Raw genomic sequence first — 20,712 nt, 5'->3', positions numbered from 1 at the left:
TTGAGGTCATGAGTTTGAGACCAACCTGGCCAACATGGTGAAACCTCGTCTCTACCAAAAGTACAAAAATTAGCTGGGTGTGGTGGTGCACGTCTCTAATCCCAACTTCTTGGGAGACTGAGGCAAGAGAATCACTTGAACCCAGGAGACAGAGACTGCAGTGAGCTGAGATCGTGCCACTGCACCCCAGCCTGGGCAACAGAGCGAGACTCTGTCTCCAAAACTAAAAAAAATAAAATTAGAAAAATACATATAATACCCCAGTTTAAGAACGAGAGCTATTATGTGTTTTTTTTTAACCTCAATTTAAATTTATTTATTTATTTGTTTGTTTGTTTGTTTTTGAGACAGAATCTTTGCCCTATCACCCAGGCTGGAGTGCAGTAGTGTGATCATGGCTGACTGCATCCTCAACCTGCCTGGGCTCAAGCAGTCCTCCTCCCTCAGCCTCCCAAGTAGCTGAGACTGCAGGCATGTGCCACCACAACTGGCTAATTTTTGTATTTTTTGTAGAGATGGCATTTTGCTATGTTGCCCAGACTGATCTCAAAATCTCATTGCCTGGGCTCAAGCAATCCTCCTGCCTTGGCTTCCCAAAGTGTTGAGATTAGAAGCATGAGCCACCATACCTGGCCCNAAAAAAAAAAAAAAAAAAAAAAAAAAAAAAAAAAAAAAAAAAAAAAAAAAAAAAAAAAAAAAAAATTAGACAAAAAACAAAAGAATAAAAACCTGAGGAAATAAGTGAATAAACTATAGACTTCAGTTGATTTATCAATATTGTTTAATTAATTGTTACAAAAAGAAATGTACCATACTTATGTAAGATATTAGTAATAGGGGAAACTGGCTGGGTGCAGTGGCTCATACTTGTAATCCCAGCACTTTGGGAGGCTAAGGTGGACAGATTGCTTGGGTCCAGGAGTTTGAGGCTAGCCTGGGCAACATGGCAAGACCCATCGCACAAAAAGTTACAGATTAGCCCAGTGTGGTGACATGTGCCTATTTGTAGTCCCAGCTATGTGGGAGGCTGAGGTGGGAGAATCGTCTGTGCCCAGGAAGTCAAGGCTGCAGTGAGCCATGATCACACATCTGCCCGTCAGCCTGGGTGGTGGGAGTAAGACCCTATCTCAATAATAACAATAATAATCATAGGGAAACTGTGTGTGAGGTGGAGAGGGATATTTCAGAACTCTGCTCTATATGCTCAGTTTTTCTGTAAACCTAAAACTGTTCTGAAAATAAAATTTATTAATTAAATAATAGAGCTACAGCAAGGTATCCTGGGTTGTAGGCAGGAGCAGGTAAAAGGATATGTAACCCAACTGTAGGGACAGACAAGACTACAAATTTCACAGAGCACTTCGGATACTGCAGAGCCAGTTGAGGAAGTAGTGTGGGAAGCTGGAGACTGCACATCAGAGCATGGCAACTCTACTTTGGAGGGCTCTTGTCATAGTAACTGCTTAGAATTTCAGGGGAAAGAGAAAAAGAAGATAATGAAAAACTGCTCTCAGTGCCTGTGTGACACTTAAGTTGTAGCATAGCCTGGTAGTTAAGAGTCAGGCTTCCAGGGTTCAAAACCTACCTCTTCCTTTATAAGCGAAATGACCTGACCTTGGGGGAACTTACTTAATCTCATTGTAACTCAGTTTTCTTTTCTGTAAAATAGGGATAATAATGGTACTTGTTGTGAGGATCAGTTTAATTAATATATGCAAACACGTTTAGAACAATGCTTGGTACATGGTAAATGCTCAGTAAACGTTAGCTATTATCATTATTATTAATGGATAAAGCGGTCCATGTGTTCTTAAAGGATAAGAAGGCTATATTAGGGCTGTATTTTTTTTTTTTTTTTTTGAGACAGGGTCTCACTCTGTCACCCAGACTGGAGTGCAGTGGCGCTGTCTCAGCTCACTGCAATTTCCGCCTCCTAGGTTTAAGCGATTCTCCTGCCTCAGCCTCCTGAGTAGCTGGGATTATAGGCATGTGCTACCACTCACGGCATAATTTTTTATTTTTAGTAGAGACAGGGTTTCATCATGTTGGCCAGACTGGTCTCAGACTCCTGGCCTCCAGTGATCCACCTGCCTCGGCATTCCAAAGTGCTGGAATTACAGAGGTGAGCCACTGTGCCTGGCCTTTATTTGCCATTTTAAATGAATAAAGTAAATTTTCTCTGTTTTAATTTTGAATATGATAAATATCAATAGATATAATCCACATAAGCAAAAGCTCTTTGGGGTCTTTAATAATATTTATAGTGTAAATTAGAACCACTCTAGTAATTCATTGACCTGGAAGAGAAATGTAGTGCCCTAATGCCTTGGGGAAAGGGAGTCCTTTAGGGACCCACCCTACCTTTCAAACTCATTCCCTTTTCTGGCATCTTCTCTGCTGTGTGCTCCTTATCTTCAGATACTCTTAAGTACTCTTTTTTCCAAGCCACAGCCTATTTTTTTTTCTTCTGAGACGGAGTCTTGGTTTGTCGCCCAGAGCTGGAGTGCAATGGCATGATCTTGGCTCACTGCAACCTCTGCCTCCCAGGTTCAAGCAATTCTCCTGCCTCATCCTCCTGAGTAGCTGGGATTACAGGCATGTGCCACCACGCCTGGCTAATTTTTGTATTGTTAGTAGACATAGGGTTTCACCATGTTGGCCAGGCTGGTCTCAGACTTGGGACCTTGTGATTCGCCCGCCTGGAGCTCCTAAAGTGCTGGGATTATAGGTGTGAGCCACGGTGCCTAGCCTGTCACAGCCTATTAATTTGTCTTCCTCAGTATAATAATTCTTCATTGACTGTGACTTCATTCTCTCCTTCATCTCTATTATTTGCTAGTTTCCTGCCCATCTTACCTTTCTTTTCCTCTATACCTGTTCTTCTGTAATATCTTTCTCCCTTCCCTGTCATTTTTTTAAACCCCCTCAAGTTGTTTGCCCTCTTGCAATATCTCTTCTTCCTTAATTTGTTCTTTGTCATTTTAACACTTCCACTTCCTCTTATTTCTCATATTTATACTTAGTTCTGTTTTTCAATTCATTCAACCACTTAGCAAATATTATTAAGCACAAATATTATACCCCATTTCCTTTGTTTGGCACTCGGGATACAGAAACATGATAGACCTGATCTCTGCTCTCCTACAGTTTACAGCTTGTCATGGTGGTTGTTTTGGAAAAGGCTGGGGACAGTATATAAGGTAATTTTTTCAGGGTCCTACTGTACTCCCAGTGGGGTAGCCTTGGTAGGGTCATGGGAAATCAATGACAGTGGTACCAGTGGTAGCAGCAGCAAAAACCAAATGTTGCATGTCTGCTATGTGTCAGGTATTTTGCTTACATTTAGTTGTCATAAGAACTCTGCAAGGGATGTTTAGCCTTACTCTATAGATGGAAAAACTAAGATCCGTAGAGGATAAGTAACTTGCTTGTGATCATATAGCTAGAAAGCATCAGCAGCAAAATTTCTTTTTGTCTTCAGTCACATCAGCCAAGAAGGAAAGGTATTCTGGTCAGGAGGTGATAGAGTGGGAGAAACTTCCAGAGCCAATTGTAGATATAGGGTGTGTATGAAGCTAGAAACAGCAGCCGTCTAGGGATTTTATCCTATGAGCTTTGTTGCCCCTAATGTTAGAACTGGAAGTCTTAACTCACTGGGAAGGAATGCCCATGCCGATCTGAGAAGAGAAGCTGGACCAGGAGCCATCAGGGATGTTTGCCTAATGTCGCTAACGGAATGCCTAAGGCTTACCTGGGAATGGCAGGAGTGATACATTCCAGAGAATCCTCTAACCTGTCTATCATTCCTTTTGGCAGAGTGACGTCAGAATCAAGTTTGAGCACAACGGGGAGAGGCGGTAAGTCTGCCTTCTGATCAGTGGATGTGTTCATGTATGCCAGAGTTCTCAGATAGCATTGAGTTCATGGAAGTCATTCCCCTGTCCTTATCCCTACCTGTGGGGCTGCTGGCTGGGTAATGGGGTGGATCGGGCATAAAGGGAGGAAAGTTTCACCCTTAACTTGGCCTGCTAATTGACCTTGTTTCTGTCTTAGCATTGGAAGCCATTTCACCTGCTAATGTTTTACTATTCGGCTCTATTCTGCTACTGTGAGGTCTGACGTTTTGTTAGAAGTGAGGACTCCAGCTCTCCTCAGAGTCATGGCTTTCAGACACACTGACACTGTGTCACCTGTGGGCATTAGAGGGAGTGCAGGATTCTCCTGTAATATAGTGCCATTCCCATTCCCAGAATAGTAGCCCTAGCTTTGTCCACATCAAGGGTCAGGTTGGTGGATTAGAAGTTTCTTCATGATGTCTCTAGGTCATGGGAATCTACACCAAGTCCATCAGTTGTAAAAGATTTTAGCTCCTTTGAGAACATAGAAAGAGGACGTTTTTTGGTCTGTGTTCTGAATCTTGCCTCATTAGGGAAGTGAAAGTAATGTTAGAAAACTTTTCTGTCCTTTTCTCCATTGTCAGTATTTTAGTTATTGTTATTTTTTGTGGGAAGCCAAGGTAGAAGTTCTTAGTAGAAAAAAAATGTGACTGTCCTTAATTTCTCAAGTTAGTTAAGGAAAACATTCAGAAAGCATATAGAATTCTGGTCATGGGATATTTGGGACCTTGTGTGTTTGTGCATGTGCAGCACATGTACACATAAATGTGCCTTTCGGTATTTTTTCCACTCTTTGCCTTTCTCTCCCATTGATATATCCCCTGCCCCACCTTTCCTTTGCCTTGAGCATTTGGACAGTTGAAAAGCATACCCATTAGGATAAGATCTCACCACAGGACCTTAGTACCTCCAAACATTCTTGATTCTGGTAGTTCTCTGCAGCTGGTACCTTTCAGTCCACTTTGCAGCTGGCTCCAGCAGATACCTATGGCTACTGTTCTCCCTTTAAAATACACTTTCACAAACCTACAAGGTTGTCAGTGGCAGCCCGGTGGAAACATTGTGGAAAGTGTGGTCTGCAGAACCAGGGTTCTTCTGCTCCCATGTGAGTTCCAGGCCTAGAGGGAGGAAGGTCTGAGCTCTGTCCCCAGCTGTTCATCCTGTGTCCTACCATTAGCAGAGAAGTTAAATTGTCACTTCATTGTTGATATTTTCACACTTTCCAACCTGAGTTTTAAAGGGATGGCCAAACTCAGCAACAGAGTTTTCAATCAAAAGCTCAATTGTGTTAGAGCCCAATTATGCAGTTAGGCTCCCCTGAATTCCCTGTTCCCAAAGTGGTATGCAGTTACAGTGAGCAGGCTTACACTGAGAAAGTATATGTGTTTGGCTTCAGAGAAACTGCCAGACTGAAACCACAAATATTTAAGGTGGTCAGGCAGGAATGGCCTTCTGAAGCCTTGAGCTGACGAACGTTGCTATCAAAGTTTTGAAAATGGTGCATTCTTTTTTTATGGAGCTGTTTTCAGGAGCCATGGCCTTTCAGTGTTTGTGCACTATATGTGGAATTGAGGACTTCATATAAAGTTTGTGCAGGGAAGCCTATAGAGTTAGTACTCTGTGCCAGGCAGCTCTAGTTTCATGTATTTCATGTCAGGATTTTGTAGAGAATGTCATTGTGGGCATTTTTAACTCTTTACCAGGAATATGGATAGTATTTATCTAAACGTAGGACCTTATAGAATTAGAATTCACAGGAAAGAGGAAAGAAGTCATGACTTTTCCCACTTATCCATGACAGGTATTCATTCTGGTGGGCTGATTTTCCCTTTACTTTGAGATATGCGACCAGACCCCTGACTGTTCTCCCTCTTGGCCCCAGGACAGCTAGGGAGAAAGATTGTAGATTAAGATCTCCTTCCCTTTGGAAACATTAATGATACACTGATGGGGATGGTTTCACATGTGTTAGACCTCTCTTTGAAGCGCTGGCCTAAAAATGCCTGTTACACAGTAGGATGGCAGTAGCTTAGATCTTACCTAATCTGGAATTCCCGGCCTCTGATCAGACTTCCAGGTTGCTTTTGTGGGTTTTGAATGGCTCATTGCCAGGCCACGTGCAGAAGAATGAATCTCTGATCATGATTCTTTTTCAATAGTGTGCTAGGGACATCTGAGTGGACTTCTGGTATTTTATCCAGAAAGGCTGATCCCTTTTGAATGGTTGCTGAGGCCCTGAAAAAGGAGGGATATGATTTGCTATTGGGAATTAATAGAATGGTATCCTCTCGAAAGGCTTCAGAAAACACTCATCTAGAAAATCCATCTAGATAGCACCTAACAGTATCACTGCTTGGGACAGTTGATTTGGAAGAAAAAAAAGTAAGAGTTACAGTCTGAATGGATTTCCTAGTGGAGATAAAACTAATTTGGTTAGTAGTATAACTTCCAAAAATGAAAGGTGGTGGACAAAGGAAAAAACATGAAGGAATTATCTTCTTGAGATGTTAGGCTTTGCGTGAAGGATAGATTGTGGTTTATAGTAATAGTCTATCAATGTTGCCTAATAGAATTTTCTCCTATAATGGAAATGTTCTATATCTGTGCTATCTAGTACACATATGGCTAATGTACATGTGGCTAGTGTGCACTTGAAATGTGGTTGACATGTATGGCTACTGTACATGTGGCTAGTGAGCACTTGAAATGTGGTTGGTGAGACAGAGGAGAGACCATTTTTTTTTAAGACAGGGTCTCTGGGCCAGGTACAGTGGCTCACACCTGTAATCCTGGCACTTTGGGAGGCTAAAGTGGGCAGATCACCTGAGGTCAGGAGTTTGAGACCAGCCTGGCCAACACGGCAATACCTCAGCTCTACTAAAAATACAAAAAATAGCTGGGTGTGTTGGCACACACCTGTAGTCCCAGCTACTCAGGAGGCTGAGGCAGGAAAATCGCTTGACGCTGGGAGGCGAAGATTGCAGTTAGCTGAGATCACCTCACTGCACTCCAGCCTGGGCAACAGAGTAAGACTGTCTCAAAAAAAAAAAAAAAAAAAGGAAGACAGGGTCTCTGTGGTGTGATCATGGAGCCTCGACCTCCTAGGCTCAAGCAATCCGTCTGCCTCAGCCTCCCAAGTGTCTAGGACAACAGGCACACTGCCACACCCAGGTAATTTTTGTAGAGACAGGGTTTTGCCATGTTGCCCAGGGTGGTTTCAAACTCCTGGGCTCAAGCGATCTGCCTCCCAGAGTTGTGGGATTAGAGGTGTGGCCCACTGTACCTGGCAAGGAACTCATTTTCAATTTAATTTAATGAATTTAATTTTAAATAGCCACATGTGGCTAATGGCTGCCATATTGAATTGTGCAAGTGCATTTCTGGATGATGAAGGATTTTTTGCTTCTCACTGATTTAGCCAACCTGACACAGAAAAACATTAAAGAAATTATCTGGTCATATTTTATTAAAACTCAATGGCTTAGATCCCTCTCTCTTATGGCTTATTGCTTCTTCCTCTGTTTACACCACTTCCCACTCTGGTGGAACAGGGAACATGAGAAAGAACCACACACTTCTTCCTGTCAAAGTGGAAGAAGACAAGAACTGTGCAGGCCCATGGCTGAATACTGCCTGCTCCAACATACAGTAGTCTGATTTTATCCTGCCTAGGTGTACTAAGTGATGAGGGTTGTTTTAATTTTCATTTTTCCAGTTACATTGAGCATCTTTTCATGTGTTTTATTTGCCACTTAAAATTCTTCCATGAATTGTCTAATCTTTTTCCTTTTCTATTAGATTGTTTGTATTGACTTTTTACAAGTATTTTCTCCAAGTTTGGTATTTAACTTTGCTGATGGTTCATTTTGCCATCAGAAGTTTATTTATTTATTTATTTTTATTTTATTTTTTTGAGACAGAGTCTCGCCCTGTTGCCAGGGGCCAGGCTGGAGTTCAGTGGCGCAATCTCGGCTCACTGCAACCTCTGCCTCCTGGGTTCAAGCAATTCTCCTGCCTCAGCTTCCCAAGTAGCTGGGACTACAGGCACACACCACCATGCCTGGCTAAGTTTTGTATTTTTTAGTAGAGATGGGGTTTCACCGTATTGGCCAGGATGATCTCAATCTCTTGACCTCGTCATCCGTCCCACCTTAGCCTCCCAAAGTGCTGGGATTACAGGCATGAGCCACTGCGCCTGGCCAAAGTTTGTTTGTTTATTTATTTATTGAAATGGAGCCTTGCTCTGTCACCCAGGCAAGACCCAGATCTCAGCTCACTGCAACCTCTGGGTTCAAGTGATTCTCCTGCCACAGCCTCCCAAGTAGCTGAGATTATAGGCATGTGCCATCATACCCAGCTAATTTTTAATTTTTAGTAGAGATGGGGTTTTGCCATAATGACCAGGCTGGTCTTGAACTCCTGACCTCAGGTGATCACCCGCCTCTGCCTCCCAAAGTGCTGGGATTACAGGCGTGAGCTATCATGCCTAGCTTGTCTTCTTGTCTTCTGTATTTTATGTTATGCTTAGGAAGACCTTCTCTAATCCATATATATATGTGTGTGTTTGTGTGTGTATGTGTATGTGTATGTATATATGTATAAGTTTTTTTTTTTTTTCTTAAAGAAACTCATACAAATACAGGATTTTAAAAAATCTTGGGGGCCAGGCATGATGGCTCACACCTGTAATCCCAACACTTTGGGAGGCCAAGGTCGGAGGATCGCTTGAGGCTGGGAGCCTCAAAAAAAAAAGAAAAAAGAAATGTATATATATTTTTTGAGACAGGATCTCATTCTGTCATCTAGGTTGAAGTTCAGTGGCTCAATCACAGCCCACTATAGCCTTGACCTCCTGGGGTCAAGTGATCCTCCCACCTCGGCCTCCCAAGTAGCTGGGACTACAGGCATGTACTACCACACCTGGCTAATTTTTAAAAAAATCTTTAGTAGACAGGAGGTCTCACTCTGTTGCCCAGGCTGATCTTGAGCTCCTAGTCTCAAGCAATCCTCCTACCTTGGCCTCCCGAAGTGCTGGGATTACAGGTGTGAGCCATCATGCCTGGCCCCTAAATTTTTTTTTTTAATCCTGTATTTTCTTTTTTTTCCCTCTTTTATTTAATCCTATATTTTCTTACAAAATTTGAGAGTATATTTATGTATGAGTTTCTTTATGATATTTTTTCTCTTTCATTTGTCTCTGATTATTGTTAATCATCTAAGTTCTAGAGTATTGGGTTGAACCCATGTAAAATTCCCACTTTTGTATATCAAAAGTGGTTGGCCATCAGTAGTTCAACCTAATAAATTCATTAAAACTTTTTATTGGCCAGGCATGGTGGCTTACACCTATAATAGTAGTACTTTGGAAGGCTGATGTGAGAAGATTGCCTGAGTTCAGAAGTTTGAGATAGGCCTGGGCAACTTACTGAGGCCCCATCTCTACAAAAAATAAAAAAATTAGCGAAGTGCATGCCAGTAGTCCCAGCTACTTGGGAGGCTGAGGCAGGAGGATTGCCTGAGCCTCAGAGGCTGAAGCTTCAGTGAGCCGTTATCATGCCACTGCACTCCAACCTAGGTGACAGAGTGAGACTCTGTCTCAAAAAAATAAAAATAAAATATTTTATAAATATAAATTTATTAAAAAAATAAATTTATTAAAAATTTTTAAATTAAATCTGGAGACAACAGATGCTGGAGAGGATATGGAGAAATAGGAACACTTTTACACTGTTGGTGGGAGTATAAATTAGTTCAACCATTGTGGAAGACAGTGTGGCAATTCCTCAAGGACCTAGACATAGAAATTCCGTTTGACCCAGCAATCCCATTACTGAATATATATCGAAAGGATTATAAATCGTTCTACGGTAAGGACACATACACACGTATGTTCATTGCAGCAGTGTTTACAATAGCAAAGACTTGGAACCAACCCAAATGCCCATTGATGATAGACTGGACAGGGAAAATGTGGCACATATACACCATGGAATACTATGCAGCCATAAAAAACGATGAGTTCATGTCCTTTGTAGGGACAAGGATGAACCTGGAAACCATCATTCTCAGCAAACTGACACAGGAACAGAAAACCAAACACTGCATGTTCTCACTCATAGGCGAGTGTTGAGCAATGAGAACCCGTGGACACAGGGAAGGGAGCATCACACACTGAGGTCTGTTGGGGGAGGACTAGTGGGGGGACAGTAGGGGGTAGGGAGTTGGGGAGGGATAAAAAATAAAAATAAAAAACCCACAACTTTTTATTATGGAAATTTCAAGCACACACAAAAGTAGACAGAGTATTACACTGAACTCCCATGAACCTGTCACCGAGCTTCAACATTACTAACGTTTTCCCAATCTTGTTTTATCAATTCCCACTTTTCAATTTTGCTGAAGTATTTAATAAATCATATTTTACACCTCTTTGGATGAGTCCTTACTCTACCTTGTATTTATAGAAATTGTTCTTTGAACTGACCTAATGAGTCTCTCCAGAAAAGCTTCAATGTCAGTACTACTTACATGCACAGATATGTCACTGGTTAAGAAAACTGATCAGGCATATCACCAACTCAAGGGGGAATTCCTATGATTCTGTAGTAGAAACTCATAATTCTGAGGAAAATCAGTATTGAGATTCTTATGGCATCTCAAAGATGAACAATGGAAAAGACCTTTCAAGTCCTGGAGTTGAGTCCCTTAGGAGTTGAGGCCATGTTTTCAGGACTGCTATGTTTCTAGCTTATGTTTTCTAGCTTATTTCTATGTTTACAGTCTCTTATGTTTTCTAGCTTATTTCCTAAATAATTTTTTCTTTCAACTTTTAAGTTTTACGGTACATGTGTAGGATGTGCAGGTTTGTTTCATAGATAAACGTGTGCCATGGTGGTTTACTGCACCGATCAATGCACCACCTACGTGTTAAGCCCAGCATGCATTAGCTATCCTTCCTGATGCTCTCTCTCCTCAAGCCCCAACACCCCCAGGGTGTATTGTTCCCTTTCCATGTGTATGTATGTTCTCATTGTTGGAACATAGTTTCTAGTGGCCTCTTCTGTCATTGGCAGAAGAGTCTAAGCTGAAGTGGTAGATTAATGGTTGGGAGTGAGCAATAGTTATGAGTACTGTTGTCAAACCTGACAGATGCTCAGAGGGTGAAAAGGTAAACGTAGAGAAGAGGAAAAAGGAAACAATAGGGATGAGGCAAACCGAGTGAAAGAAAACAGAGAATCCTATGTTGAGAAGAAAGGAAGAATATACTCAGACCATTGTTTCTAAACCCTGCATTTTAAGTATACAGTTAACCAGGCTTTCTGTTTCTTTTCAGAATTATAGCGTTCAGCCGGCCTGTGAAATACGAAGATGTGGAACACAAGGTGACAACAGTATTTGGACAACCTCTTGATCTACATTACATGAACAATGAGGTGAGAAGGTAGATGGATGGGGCAGGGACAAGAGGGACAGATGCCTACTTTTTTCTCTCTGTTTAACAGAGCCTTTTAAAGTTTGTTCCTCTAAAATCGTCTGCAGGTTTTCATTTTCTACACCCCCTTTTCTTAATTCCAACAACTTCAGGATTTCTGTCTTTTACTACATGGGAGATTACTGAGCCATCTCCATTCCCCCTACTTATTCAGTGCAGATAGCGCTAATATTCCATGGTGAAATCAGGTATGATACCAGGTCTATGGCTTATATTGCCTCCTTTTTATTTTGTAAGAGTATCTTTTTTTTTTTTTTTTTTTTTTTTGCCCCAGCACAGCCTTAACAAGAAGCAGAGGGTTCAGCAGGGGCTAGGGAGGTGTGACAAACCAGTGAGTAGATCATCTGTTACAGTTATAAATGCTGGATTCTTCTCTCAGAATTTAACTTCTGATTGGAGCTTATTTCTTTCTAAAGTTAGCACCTGCTCCAATAAATTCTTTAACTCCTCCTCCTCCTCACTCTACCCCAACAGTCCTTATTTATTTCTACTTTGAATATCACCCAGGAAGGAATTCTTTTGAATGTTAGTTTCTGGGCTGCTTACAATCAGCTTAGGCTGGTGCTTTGTACTAGTCTGAAAGGCAGTGTATTTATGCTGAGTAAAGAAGGTATATCTCGAGGAAACTGAGTTAGGGGTGCAAGACAAGAAAGCTGGGAAATATCATGACCCTTGGAGAGTCAGATCATCACTGTGTAGTTTTATTTTATTTGATGAGTTAAAATTTTTCTTTATAGTTTAGGAGTGAAATCTGCAGGTGCTGAGATTTTTTTGCTGAAACACTCTCTGGTTCCCTTCCTACAAAATATACAGCTACTGTCAAATAGCTTACTAAAATAAAACCCTCTGATCTTTTGTTTTTTTGGATAAATTTTAGAAATACAGAAAATTTGGAAAACAAGTCACTAACTCTCTAGTTAATAATACAGATGCAAATATTTCAAACTATATAAACTAACACATTTTAGTTATAAGGTATTAGAATCCCAAAAATATAAATGTCAAATCCACAGAACTTTAAAAAATTTCACATAGTGCAGTCCAAGTTTTAGTAATTGTGTATGAAAGTGAGGCTAAAGTCAGTTAGCTAATCAACATTAAATAAGATGTTCTTGGCCGGGCGTAGTGGCTCATGCCTGTACTCCCATCACTTTGGGAGGCCAAGGCAGGCGGATCACAAGGTCAGGAGAGTTCAAGACTAGCCTGGCCAACATGTTGAAACTCCGTCTCTTCTAAAAATACAAAAACAATTAGCTGGGCATGGTGGTGTGCACCTGTAATCCCCGCTACTTGGGAGGTTGAGGCAGGATAATTGCTTGAACCAGGACCTGGGAAGCATAGGTTGCAGTGAGCAAAGATTGTACCACTGCTCGAGCCTGGGCTACAGAGTGAGACTCCGTCCAAAAAAAAAAAAAAAAGTTCTTTAGTTAGTAAAGCCTTTTCTGGATGATTTAGTAGTCTTTTTTAGTTAGTATTTCCATTAAGAATTCCTGATATGGGCCGGGCGCGCTGGCTCAAGCCTGCAATCCCAGCACTTTGGGAGGCCAAGGCGGGTGGATCACGAGGTCAAGAGATCGAGACCATCCTGGTCAACATGGTGAAACCCCGTCTCTACTAAAAATACAAAAAATTAGCTGGGCATGGTGGTACGTGCCTGTAATCCCAGCTACTCAGGAGGCTGGGGCAGGAGAATTGCCTGAATCCAGGAGGCGGAGGTTGTGGTGAGCCGAGATCGCGCCATTGCACTCCAGCCCGGGTAACATGAGTGAAACTCCATCTCAAAAAAAAAAAAAAAAAAAAAAAAAAGAATTCCTGATATTTCTTTATGCTAAAGCCAAATATAAATCATTGTTATTATTTTAGTTCATACATGTCTTAACATACTCTGCTAATGTTAATGATCAGGTATTGACTAACTTATATTTGATTAATTTAAAATCCCTCAATTCCTTTCTTTTCTTTGCCCTTTAAACCCTGCACTGTGAGGATCTGAGAATCCCAAATGAAAACTCTACTGAGATTTTATTTTATTTACGTCTTTGTAATTATAGCTTTATTGAGATACAAAATTTATCCTCTTAAAGTATATCATTCAGTGGTTTTTAGTATGCTGATAGAGTTGTGTAACCAACGCTGCTGTCTAATTCCAGAACATTTTCTTTCTTTTTCTGAGACAGAGTCTTGCTCAGTCGCCCAGGCTGGAAGTGCAGTGTCGTAAACACGGCTGACTGCAGCCTTGACCTTCTGCACTCAAGCGACCTTCCCGCCTCAGTCCCCCAAGCTGGGACTATAGGCACACACCACCACACGCAGCTAATTTTTTTGTATTTTTTATGGAAACAGAGTTTTGCCGTGTTGCCCAGGCTGGTCTCAAATTCCTGAGCTCAAGCGATATGCCTGCCTCAGCCTCCCAAAGTGCTGGGATTACAGGCATGAGCCACTGCTCCCAGCCTACAGAACATTTTCATCACTCCGAAGAGAAACCCTATACCCATTAGCAGTTATTCCCCTTTCTCTCCTCTTTCAAGCTCTTGGTAAGCACTTATCTTTCTGTCTCTTTGGATTTGCCTATTCTGAACATTTCATGTAAGTGGAGTCATACAGTATGTGGCCTTTTTTTAATCTGGCTTCTTTCACTAAGCATATGTTTTCAAGGGTCATCTGTGTTATAGCATGTTGTCAGTACTTCATTCTATTTTATGACTGAATAATAAATATTCCATTTACGGATATACCACATTTTGTGTATCTGTTCATCTATTGATAGACATTTGGGTTGTTTTCACTTTTTGGTGATTAAATAGTGCTGCTGTGAACATTTGTGTACAAGTGTTTACATGAACATATGTTTTCGATTCTGTAAGGTATATACTAGGAGTAGATTGCTGGGTCATAAGATAACTCTAATTTTTTGAGGAACTGCCCAGCTTTTCTATAATGGTTGCACAGTTTTACAGTCCCGCTAGCAATGTATGAGTGTATTAGTCTGTTCTCACTCTGCTGTAAAAACTGCCCAGGATTGGGTGATTTATAAAGGAAAGAGGCTTACTTTACTCACAGTTCAGTATGGCTGGGGAGGCCTCAGGAAACTTACAATCATGATGGAAGGGAAAGCAAACACGTCCTTTACATAGCGACAGGAGAGGGAAGTGCCAAGCAAAGGGGGAAAAGCCTCTTATAAAACCATCAGATCTCATGAGAACTCACTATCAGGAGAACAGCAGGATGGGGGTAACCACACTCATGATTCAGTTACCTCCCACCAGGTCCCTGCCATGACACTAAAGTCTTTACTTTAGGGGAGATTATTGGAGCTACAATTCAAGATGGGATTTGGGCGGGGATGCAGCCAAACCATATCAATGAGGGCTACAGTTTCTCCACCATCCTTACCAACATTTGTTATTTTCTTATTTTTCTTAGTAGCCATCCTAGTAGGTGTAAAGTAATATGTCACTCTGGGTTTTGCTTTTGTTTTTGGTTTGAGATAGGGTTTCACTTTGTTGCCCAGGCCAGAGTGTGGTGTGCAATCATGGCTCACTGTAGCCTCTACATCCTGTGTTCAAGGGATTCTCCCTCCTCAGTCTCCCTAGTAACTGGGACTATAGACATGTGCCACCACAATTAAAAAAATTTTTTTGTAGAGATGAGGGTCTCACTATTTTGCCTAGGCTGGTCTTAAACTCATGACCTCAGGTGATCCTCTGCCCCAGCCTCCCAGGATTACAGGTGTGAGCCACTATGCCCAGCTACTTGGTTTTTTGAAAGCTAATACCTACTCTAATTTATTTAACTCCCTTCCCAACAATTGTTTTTTATTCCCACTTTGAATGTCACCCAGGAAGAAATTATTTTGCAATGTAATATGATTTACAGAACATGCTCCTATTCCATAAGTAGTTTTGAGATTTTATTTTAAATATATACTGTTTTTGGCCAGGCGTGGTGGTTCATGCCTATAATCCCAACACTTTGGGAGGCCTGAGGTTGGCGGATTGCTTGAGCTCAGGAGTTCAAGACCAACCTGGGCAACATGGTGAAACCCTGTCTGTACAAAAAATACAAAAATTAGTCTGGCATGGTGGCTCATGCTGTAATCCCAGCTACTTGAGAGGCTGAGGCAGGAGAATCACTTTAACCCGGGAGATGGAGGTTGCTGTGAACTGAGATCGAGCCACTGCACTACAGCTGGAGTGACAGAGGCAGATGCTGTCTCAGAAAAAATCTTGTATTATAAATTGGGAACTGAATAAATTAGTTGGACTTTTGCTTGATTTTGTGTTTACCATACATGTATAAAATCTGGCCAGGCATTGTAGCTCTTTCCTGTAATCCCAGCACTTTGGTAGGCTAAAGCGGGCAGATTACTTGAGGTCAGGAGTTTAAGACCAGCCAATATGGTGAAACCCTGTCTCTCCTAAAAAAAAAAAAAAAAAAAAAAAAAAAAAAACGTAAAAATTAGTGGGGTGTGGTGGCATGTACCTGTAATCCCAGCTACTCTGGAGGCTAAGGCAGGAGAATCGCTTAAACCCAGGAGGTGAAGGTTGCAGCAAGTTGAGACTGTGCCGCTGCACTCCAGCCTGGGCAACAGAGTGAGACTCCGTCTCCAAATAACAATAAGATCTGACGTTCGCTAGGTCATAGGCGAGGCATACTTTTACATTTTATGAATCTCTTAATACAAAGCATTCATAACATGCTCTGCTTTTTGCAGTGAGTGAGACTTATTTGTACCCTCAGGGACCGTCTATTTAATACTTCACTGGAACATATGAGTGTATTATTCTGTTCTCATGCTGCTGTAGGAAACTGCCCAAGTCTGGGTAATTTATAAAGGAAAGAGGTTTAATTGACTCACAGTTCAGCATGGCTGGGGAGGCCTCAGGAAACTTAAAATCATGACGGAAGGGAAAGCAAACACGTCCTTCATATGGCAACAGGAGAGAGAAGTGCTAAGCAAAGGGGGAAAACCTCCATGAGAATGGAGGAGGTAGTTTACAGGTTCTAGTCATTGACTTTGCCCTTAAACAGAAAGATATTAAACCATCCTATGCAGTCTAAATTTGTGTTTTTATTTGTATAACAATTTTCATCCTCTGACCATCCCTCTACCCATCCTGTTCCTTTTCTGCTTGTTCTGTTAATGTCAGTGCAATTGGAGATAGAGTGGGATATGATTCTGCTGCTTAATTTGGAAAAGAATATGGAGTCTATAACTGTTTGTGATTTGATGCTTTGAAGTACATGGTATTTTTGGAAAGGAAGCTCTTCTCAGAAAGTATCTCACAACTGGGTACTGAGGTGTGTTCAGCATGGATGAACTAAAAAACACTAAGTGAAAGAAGCTAGTTGCAAAAGATTGAATCTTTTTGAATTGAAATGAATATATATGAATTGTATGATTCTAAATGGAATGAAATGTCCAGAAAAGGCAAATCGATAGAGACACAAAGTAGAGTAGTAGTGGCCTGGGGCTGGAGGTGGGAAGGAGGAGTCTATAAATGGGCAGAAGATATCCTGCTGGAGTTTTGGAAATGTTTTAAAATTGGATTATGATGATGGTTGCACAACTATGTAAAGGTACTACAAATTATTGAATTGTATATTTAGAGGAAAAAAAAGTCTCTTTAGTTTCAACTAGATCTTTTAAGACCCCATAGTATCCAATGAGATTATTTTCCTCCAAACATTCTTATTTTTTTGTTTATTTCTGCAAAGTGAAACATTGAGATAGACTTCTGTTTTATATTATTTCCCTTTTCTCTGTCTTGTATCACAGCTCTCCATCCTGCTGAAAAACCAAGATGATCTTGATAAAGCAATTGACATTTTGGATAGAAGCTCAAGCATGAAAAGCCTTAGGATATTGCTGCTGTCCCAGGACAGAAACCATGTAAGTAGCCCCTGTCATATTGTGGCAGCTGAAGACAAAGCTTGCTTTCCTTCAGAAACTTGTCTTGCCTCCTTGACTGACATTTTTGTTCCTCAGTCACTGCCAAATTGAGAGCATAAGCACAGCACAGCCCATTTGTCGGTGGTCAGTGAGCATTCTGCATTTGATTTCACTGAAGAGCCAGATTGTTAGTGTTAACGTTTCATCTAAAGGTTATTTGACTTATAGTGAGGGAGGAAGGAAAATACTTTATGATAAAGAAAATTATCGTGCTCTAATTTATATATTTCAATTAGATTTTGACCCCAACAAGAGAAATTTGATTTGTTTGGCAGTGCTGATTAGGAAAGACTGTCAAGGATTTGAGACTGTCATGCTTTATAAACCCAACTCCCGTAACTCCTTGCCTTTCCCTTGGGATATTAACAGGAAACAAAATTTTCCTTTTGTTCAGTGGAAAAAGCCATGGGTTGGGGGCCTTTTATAACTTACCAGCTGCTGCTTTGCCCGATGGCAGGCAGTCTGTGGGGTGTCAGAAGTAGGGAATTATACCTTATGCACAGTTTCCTCTCCTGAAGGATTCCTGGAGGCCTCACAATACTGTTTGCAATCTGTATCTGTCTTTCACTTACTGATTCCTCTACCAGTTTTCTTCAGATGCATGTTTCTGAAGGTTTCTTAGCACCATTTCCTTTCCTTATGCTTGACAGCCTTTCCTTTTCTTTATGCTGCCATATTGGCAGCATAGTTATGGGTGTAGTGACTAGGACAAAGTTTAGATGGAATGGTGCTCATGCTGACCATTTCTTTTCTTTTTCTTTTTTAATTATTTCTAGAGATGGGTTTTCACCATATTAGCCAGGATGGCCTGGCCACTCTTTTTTCTTCTTTACACTTCTTTACATGGCCAGAAGATTCATTTCTACTCTAGATCTTATCAACCTTAGCATACAATTTTTTTCTTTTCTTATATAAAAATTTTCACCTTTTCTCAAAAGGAAGCATTTTACGGCTTTTCTTTGGCATATCTAAGTTGTCAGAATCACTACTCTTGCACTTTAGAGCCATTGATAAGTAAAATAAGGGTTACTTGAACACTAGCACTGAGATACCATGATAGTTCATCCAGCTGAGATGGCTCATAGGTGACTAACAGGTTAGTAGCATAGACAGTATGGATACTTTGGAGAAGCATGATTTCCAGGCAAGAAGGAGCAGGATTGTGTGAGATTTCATCACACTATTCAGAACAGTGCAAAATTTAAAACTTTTGAAATGTTTATTTTCGAAATTTTCCATTTAATATGTTTTGGCCAAAGTTGACCATGGGTAACTGAAACTGTGGAAAGCAAAACCACAGATAAAAGAGGACTACTGTATTAAAGAAGACTCCCTGCGCACCAGAAATAGTCTTCTTTATCCCAAATAATTCTTTTTTTCTGGGTATATTTTGGGAAGTGTTCTGAAGTAAAATATATACCTTATTATTTCATTTCTCTGCCTAAGTTACTTACCAGCTCCTTATGGTCCTTCTTTACTGCCCATCATGTAAGATCTAAATTTAGCCTAATATTGGCCAGGCAGGGTGGCTTACACCTGTAATCCTAGCACTTTGGGAGGCCAAGGCAGCTGGAGCACTGTGAGCTTAGGGATTTGAGACCAGCCTGGGCAACATAGTGAAAGCTTGTCTCAATTTTTAAAAATCTTTTAAAATATAGTTTTAAAAACTTTTAGCCTAATACCAGGGTTGGCACCAACTGTCCCTACTTGCAACCCCCTATTCTCATTCCACATTCTTCAGCATACTATCCCCATGCAAGGGGAATATGCAGCCCTGAAGTTCTTCTTTCTTCCTCTTGGACAGTCCACGGCTGTCACCTTTTTATAGGACACAGTTTGATTTGTCTGCCACAACTTGGTCAGCATTTTTGACTGAGGACATTTTGATTATTCCTTATTCCTTTAGTTACTGGATATAGTTTGTACACTAGTTCATAGGTTGTTTAGTAATTACCTTCCGTGGCCAGGTACAGTGGCTCATGCCTATAATCCCGGCACTTTGGGAAGCCGAGTTGGGCAGATCACTTGTGGTCAGGAGTTTGAGACCAGCCTCGCCAACATGGTGAAACCCCATCTCTACTGAAAATAGAAAAATTAGCTGGGCATAGTGGTGCACACCTGTAATCCCAGCTACTCAGGAGGCTGAGGCAGGAGAATTGCTTGAACCCAGGAGGCAGAGGTTGCAGTGAGCTAAGATCTTGCCACTGCACTCCAGCCTGGGCAACAGAGCAAGACTGTATCTCGAAAAAAATAATAATAAAATAAGAATCAAAGTAATTGCCTTCTAGTTGTTGCATATTTGTAAGTTTTACCCCAAAAGATTGTAAGCTTCCCAAGAGCAGGAGCTTTGCCATTGTTTTGAAACCCTTTTCCTACTCATTCACTTAACAAAACACAGTGAATGCTTCCTGAATTGTTAGCAAGAGTCAAGCAGAGATCATATCCATCAAACCCCTTCCTTAGAGAAGAAGCTGGAATTAGAGCTTGGTTAAGTGTTATAATTGCTTAATTGGAAGCTGGCACCCCTGACTGTGATTGTGATTCCTATACTGTCTTGATAAGAAGTTTTAGACAACTGGTTCTTTACATCAGTGTTTCCATCCATTAAGGGGGTACAGATAGCTGTTGGTACTGCCACAACACCCACAGCTTTATAAAGATGACCATCTGAGCTCAGATACTCATGACATTGCAGAAGACAAATACCTTGGCCTCCCAGAGTGCTGGGATTACAGGCATGAGCCGCTGTGCCTAGCCAGAGCAGTTCTTTTTTAAATACAAAAACTGAAAAGTGAAATGGAAAAATAAACTTTTTGAGGACTTTTATTTATTTATTTAATTGGTATTTTTAGTAGAGACAGGGTTTCGCTATGTTGGTCATACTGGTCTTGAACTCCTAGCCTCAAGTGATCTGCCTGCCTTGGCCTCCCAAAGTACTGGGATTACAGGCGTGAGCCACCACCCCCAGGCAAAGGACTTAATATTTTTAAAAATTATAATAAAGTCATTTGAAGTTTTTGTTAAATTTATTTTTTAAAGGGCTATATTACATAATCCTATATTCATAATTCATTTATTGATTTATTTTTGCATATTACTTTCAAGTCTTTGGCCATTTGTATAAATACCTTATGTAAATATTGTCATGGTAGTCATGCAGTTTTCTTTTTTGAGATGGTGTCTTAGTCTGTTGCCAGGCTTGTCTGTTAACTACTAGGTTCAAGCAATCCTCCTGCCTCAGCCTCCTGAGTAGCTGGGATTGCAGGCTCACACCACATCACCCAGCTCATGCAATTTTCTAATTTATTTTTTCACTTAATATTTATTTTATTTTATTTTTACACTTAATATTATCATGAATTTTTTTTTTT

At 40.8% G+C, this 20,712-nt stretch overlaps 1 protein-coding gene across 4 annotated transcripts in view; it reads left to right on the top strand.

Annotated features, from left to right (window-relative positions):
• The window catches only part of MAP3K3 (mitogen-activated protein kinase kinase kinase 3), a 73,022-nt gene that overhangs the window by 19,322 nt on the left and 32,988 nt on the right, over positions 1–20,712 (top strand). For all 4 annotated transcript variants that reach the window (XM_017549175.2, XM_017549177.2, XM_017549176.2 and 1 more), the window contains 3 exons: positions 3,817–3,857; positions 11,230–11,329; positions 17,168–17,281. In XM_017549175.2, coding sequence (XP_017404664.1) covers positions 3,817–3,857; positions 11,230–11,329; positions 17,168–17,281 — 255 coding nt within the window. The remainder of the gene's footprint in view (positions 1–3,816; positions 3,858–11,229; positions 11,330–17,167; positions 17,282–20,712) is intronic.

The sequence above is a fragment of the Cebus imitator genome, unplaced genomic scaffold (assembly GCF_001604975.1).
Source record: "Cebus imitator isolate Cc_AM_T3 unplaced genomic scaffold, Cebus_imitator-1.0 Scaffold217, whole genome shotgun sequence".
NCBI lineage: Eukaryota > Metazoa > Chordata > Mammalia > Primates > Cebidae > Cebus > Cebus imitator.
Note: the sequence above shows the minus strand (reverse complement) of the source record. Positions and strands in the feature narration are given on the sequence as shown.